General features: G+C 43.4%; 1 protein-coding gene across 2 annotated transcripts in view; it reads left to right on the top strand.

The window, feature by feature from the left end:
* The first annotated feature begins 601 nt into the window (after window positions 1-601).
* Window positions 602-6,063, top strand: part of RARB (retinoic acid receptor beta) — a 196,010-nt gene continuing 190,548 nt past the window's right edge. Inside the window, exon 1 of one of the 2 annotated variants that reach the window (XM_004704030.2) lies at window positions 602-827. Coding sequence is in view for 1 of the 2 variants with exons in the window: in XM_004704029.2 (XP_004704086.1) it covers window positions 1,028-1,184 (157 nt within the window). In the remaining variant the exon portion in view is untranslated. Of the gene's footprint in view, window positions 1,185-6,063 lie in introns of both variants that reach the window. The other variant, XM_004704029.2, reaches the window with a different exon arrangement.

The raw sequence follows: 6,063 nt of genomic DNA, 5'->3' as shown, positions 1-6,063 counted from the left end.
GCTCCCAAGCAGGGCTAAGTTAGAACCACCATGATCAAATGGAAAGTTTCTCAACGCAAGGCTTCTCGGGGGTTAGCTGATCTCTGTTCTACAGTTTAGGGCTTGCATGTGTTTTTCGGGCGTGGAAAAATACATAAGTTACAAGGAATTTTACAGAGCGCGAGGCGCTCAGAGGAATGTAAAGGGTGGGATGGGGTCCGCGGGGGTGGGGTGGGGGTGCGGGGGGGCGAGCTGTCCTTTCCAAGTGGCGAAAACAGGACCGGGGCGGGCGCTCCGCGGGAGCCGGGAGCCGCGTGCTGGCTCCTCCCCCGCCCGGGTGCAAAGCACCCCGTGCATTGTTTTGAAGGTGAGAAATGGGCGAGCAAGCGCCGGCTCGCGCACTCCCCGCCTGCCTCTCCGCTGTCTGCTTTTGCAGGGCTGCTGGGAGTTTTTAAGCTCTGTGAGAATCCTGGGAGTTGGTGATGTCAGACTCGTTGGGTCATTTGAAGGTTAGCAGCCCGGGAAGGGTTCACGGAAAGTTCACTCGCATATATTAGGCAATTCAATCTTTCATTCTCTGTGACAGAAGTAGTAGGAAGTGAGCTGTTCGGAGGCAGGAGGGTCTATTCTTCGCCAAAGGGGGGACCAGAATTCCCCCAGCCGAGCTGCGCGAGGACCGAGATCCCGAGGACGCGAGAGATCCGTGCAGGGTCGGTCTGGGCACCGTCGGGGTAGGATCCGGATCGCTGTCGGAAGGCTTGGTGCAGACGTTTGCTTGGAAGGAGAACTTGGGATCTTTCTGGGAACCCCCCGCCCCGGCTGGATTGGCCGAGCAAGCCTGGAAAATGGTAAATGATCATTTGGATCAATTACAGGCTTTTAGCTGGCTTGTCTGTCATAATTCATGATTCGGGGCTGGGAAAAAGACCAACAGCCGACGTGCCAAAAAAGGGGCAGACTTTGATGGAGTTGGGTGGACTTTTCTATGCCATTTGCCTCCGCACCTAGAGGATAAGCACTTTTGCAGACATTTGGTGCAGGGGAGATCATGTTTGACTGTATGGATGTTCTCTCATTGAGTCCTGGGCAAATCCTGGATTTCTACACTGCGAGCCCGTCTTCCTGCATGCTCCAGGAGAAAGCTCTCAAAGCATGCTTCAGTGGATTGACCCAAACCGAGTGGCAGCACCGGCACACTGCTCAATGTAGGTTTATTTTTTTTTCCCCCCTTCTACCAAGAAAAAAAAAATGTCTCTCTTGCATGCAATGAAGACATTGGAAATCAACTGCATTGGTAGCAAGACAAAGGATTTAATGATTTAATGCTGAAAGGGTGTGTGATATGCTGGCATGCATATTGATTCCTTTTGCTGAAATTTTCCTGTTAGATGTTTTCTTCCCAAGCAGCCCTCCGCACCCTTGTTTCTGTTTCTCAACCTTAAAGCCTCTTGGAAATAAGTTTTTAAAATATGCAAGGGGTGGGGTGGGGGAATACAGAGTGACCACAGTACTTTGCAACATTCTTCAAGGAGGGCAATTTGACACAGCATGCAGTTGTTACTAAGATGTGTGCAGAGGGGAATTTAACTTCGCTGTTCTTGGGATGAGCTACTAGTTGTATATCCGACCCCCACCCCGACCCCCAGCTGTGTATTTCAACAGTCCAAAGTAATTAAAATATGACATCTTCCTTGCAAGGAATTTAGCCTAATTAAGGTGGCTGCTGTTCCTGAAGTTCATAAACCACTAGCTAAATCTGCTGCCCCCAGTGTTTTCCTTGCTAAGGAAAGGCAATATTTCTTAGCATTGACCCTGCTGCCACCTTTCCGAGTCACTGTGTTGCTCTAAGAAGTTGTTGTTTTGCTAGAAAACTACTGACAATGAACACCCCTTGGGTCGAGCCATTCATTATTCCCATTTCTTGCAATTCAGCCCGGACTTCAGTTGTGGAAAGGAATATAAGTGTGGTAACCACATCTTAAAAAAAAAAAGAAAGAAAAAAGACTTTGGTTATCTGATGCTGACACCATGCCGAAGCACGCATCTGGTCAACAGTAGCCTGGCTGCAGGCTTGAGAAATGACCAGAAGTCCCAGCAAATCCCACCTTCCGTGGTCCTAGTGGGAGCCTGCAGGGCGCTTCTTGCCGTGACAGTGATTTAGATAAATAGCTCAGCTATCTATCAAAATGTTTTTAGTACTTGATTTGACAATCTATTGGAGCATTAGCCTGAAAATGACATTTAAAATCTTTGTTTTTGAAGAGGTTAAAGTTTAACTGGGAGAAATTGAGTTTTTTCCCTTAATAACAAGATGGCTTATATCTAAAGGGGAAAAAGAAAAAAGGGCAGAGAAGGAACAATGACAAGATTTAAACTGCCCTCTCTGAAACTTTTCCGTAAGGATAAAAGACTTGGTCCTTGGGGCCAGAAAATCAACAGGTTTGTAACTGAAAAATCAATAACGATCGGATGCCAGGAGTTTGATCCTCTGGCTTAACGTTTCACGGTGCCAAACAAAACCGGGGCAAAAAGAACATCGCTTTCAGAAAACGTTTTTACTTAATCTTGAGCTGCGCCCCCCAAAGCCTTGTCTTTCCTGCTGCCCGTTTTCTTTTCTTCAAAGAAACTGTTACAAGATCATTTTCCAATCCACTAACCAATCTATGAGACTTGCCTTTTTCTGTAGTAATTAAAACAGGATGAACAATTTCATTGAGAATCCTAGTTGAACTCTGAAACTTTTCAGTGTAAGAAAGTTTTTTGGAACGTATCTTTCATGGAAGGGGAGAACCTGTTCAGGATCCTGGCATAAAGATATTAGACTTAATAGAGCTTTTTGATATGCAGCTATTTCCCCTTTTGTAATTAACCCTCCAAACAAGCCTAGTAAGTTGTAGGAGCTTGGGGGGAAGCTTTGTTTGTTCTTGAACAAGTTAAACAAGGGATTTGCCTTATCTGGGGAGAAAGAGTGGTGAATGTGTCATTCGCCTAGGACCAGCCGATAAGCAAGAGGTGTTGTGAACAGCAAAGTTCAGCTAATCAAAGAAACTTGCCTTAGAAAAAGTAAATACAGGCATTTGACAAAGAGATTTCAGAAATTCCAGTGTCTTATTTTTGTAAGCAGAGCAATTCATGCTTATTGTGGTCAATTTCACAAGGGTCTAAATCCCACACCCCAAACTCTGGGTTAAATGAATAAAATGTAAATATTGCTGTGTCCCTGCAGAGTTGTTGTTTTATCTTCCAAAACCCACCGCATGGCATGACTGGTCAGTTTCCTTGATTGCACGATTAAGATTTTAAATGTAAACAAAAAACTTTTAAAAAAAGAAAGAAAAAACCTCTAACAGATGTCTGCCAGGCAGTGTGTGGTTCAGGGTGGCGTAGCTGGTTGGGGTTTTGAAATAAAAAGCACATTAGCACTGTGTTTGTATGAGAAGTAAGAACATAAACTCCACAGCCTTTTCTATTTTATTTAATGGAGGTTTTGATGAGAAGCAGATCTGTTTGTGCTCTTATCCCAGAAAAAACAGTGGGCAAGGGGGAGGGAAAAACAATACTAGAATCCAACCAAGACTATTTTCTGTTTTGAGATCCTACCTGTGTGTTAATTAGAGGTAAACACCCCCGCTGCCACCCCCACCAGCCCCAGCCTAGAACCTACCAGACTTCTTTGAAAAGGTGTTGGAGGATTGATTCCCTTTATTTTCTCTTTAATTTTAAAGACAGAACAGTAATAATACCAATCGGCTGTTGGTTGGAGAAGCCCCTGTGAATTGCTTGTTATAAAAACTGGGAAGTTAGAATTTAGGGGTGCAGTAAGCCTATGTGGTGTAAATAATACTGACTTAAGGCCGTCCCTGGAAGGTAGTGGACTCACCAAGTTTCTATTTAGAGGCCTCTTGGATTATCTGGGCTTTACCCTGCCCAGATGTTTTCGGCATTCATTGTTCAGTGGAAGTAGGATAAATCTTCATATTTTGCTCGGTGAAATCGTAAGAGTGATGACTTCTTGGATCTTTCCCTATCATCTTCCCATTAACAAACACATCAGAATAAAAGAGAGAAAATATTTTCCTTAAGAAAGATTTTACCCATTAATGAGGAGAAACAGCCCAGTTTTTAAAATAACAGTAGTGATGCATGATTCAGGAATGAAATAAGGCCCCCTTTCCAAATGCTGGCTCCCAACTTTTCAGTGCTAAACAGGATCCAAATCCTCTCCTAGTGGGATATAAATTGGGGTCAAAGTGGCAAAATCAAAGATACTCTGGAGAAAGAGAGCCCAAATAAAGCCTGACAGCCACTGTATGAATTGAATGGGGTTTTGAATAAATATTTTGGTGAAAAGACCCAATTGTTTTTCTAAAGTAGGACATAATTTTCGGCTGCTCAGCCACATGACATTGGTAACTAACACCATCAGAACGAGGAGAAGGGTTTTTTGCTCAAACCTCAAAGGGGACAGGGCTGGGGCATTATAGCAAGTAGGAAATTAGCGGAGTTTTCCTTCCCCGTGAGAAAGAGAGAGACAGCACAGACAGTATTGTCAGAATCCAGGTAAACTGGTGAAGAAACCTATGAAAAGTGTTCACTACAGATGGGTCATTAAGCACAAGCACACTCGCGCTTACTGAGTACCCCTTCCCTGTCAGGGATTGTAAATTGGAAAAGAGGCTTGGAGTCTGTACGCTAGCCAAACCTAGACACAGAACCTTGGCTATGTGAACCTGTTCACTACAGATTAGTGAGAAGGCACGAGGAAACCCATGCTTACCTTGCTCCGTGAGCAATGCATGTATGAATTACTGTGTAAATTAGAGGAAACACAATGCGTTTAAGTTTTATCCTGCATTAAAAAATAAAAAGTCATAACAATAGAAATTTCCCGTATAAACAGACAAAAGCTATGGAATTGATTTAGAATTTATAGTTATGATTTGATTTGCCAGCCTACATGTCAAGCCATTGCACTAAAGCAGGCCTGTCTTTTTTTCATGGAGAACTGACCTCTGAAATTCTGATCGGCTAACTGGCCCGAACCAGAAGTGTTCTCCTCTCTGGAAGACGGGCTCTGAGCATAGTGTTACCACTAACCGCAGGAAGTATTGTTACCGGCTTGTCTTTAGACAGCGAGTAAAGGAAAATTCTCCTGCATATCAGATGTTTATAAATTTACCTTGAGCATATGTTAGAGTCTACTGCCTGGGCTGAAAAGGGGGGAGTGGAGTGGGGCGGCGCAGAACCTAACTGTTTTTGTCTTTATACATTCTACCAGCATCATTAAACTATATCCCAGAAGGCAAATGCATGATACATGATTGTGATTATAATAAATTCTGTTCTCAGGAATTTGTAATCTTGAAAACACCCTTTAAAAAAAAAAAAAAAGCATGGGCATTTTGAAGTTAAAAAGTTCCACTCTGAGGGAAGATGGCAATGCAAAAGGCGAGATAGAACTTTCGGATCGGCACAGCACCTTACTACAGCAGTACGGATGGTGTTATGGGAAATGGATGTCTGTAGAAGGCTCTTCTGTAGCGTCTGAGTTACGTGCCAGGGCTAATACATTTATCCAGAAATGACGTTTTTATTCTTGAGATGTTCGAGTATGAATTCAGTTAACTATCAATGATATAGATTATTTCACTAATAGGAATTTTTGATGAAGGTTAATCAGAAAAATCTTGGCCAAAAACCTTTCCAAACGATATTAGTGTAGAGGCTTGCCTTTCAAATTACAGGGTCGTTATGGCCGTCATATATCTCTGCTTTTCTAGAATAACCCACTTTCAAATATACTGCCACAGTTCCCACATAAATCATTGAAATATGCCAGATATTTCAATATTACGACATCTCCCAGGCTGCCCCTTGAGCCCAGGAGTGGCACAGAAAGTCTTTGTTTGAATTCTATGGTCAATATACCGAGCGCGCTCACAGCTTAATTTTTCCATCATGACTGAAGATCGCCTTGTGCTTCAGGATTATTCTTCCGCACTTGAAGCCTGTTTGTGGCAACTGTGGATCGGTGAAGAGAACGCATCTCCTGCAAAATGTGTGTGTGTGTGTGTGTGTGTGTGT

This window comes from Echinops telfairi, unplaced genomic scaffold, assembly GCF_000313985.2.
Source record: "Echinops telfairi isolate 266 unplaced genomic scaffold, ASM31398v2 ScPeMD7_7420;HRSCAF=8458, whole genome shotgun sequence".
Classification (NCBI taxonomy): domain Eukaryota; kingdom Metazoa; phylum Chordata; class Mammalia; order Afrosoricida; family Tenrecidae; genus Echinops; species Echinops telfairi.
This window is presented reverse-complemented; position numbering and strand designations above follow the sequence as displayed.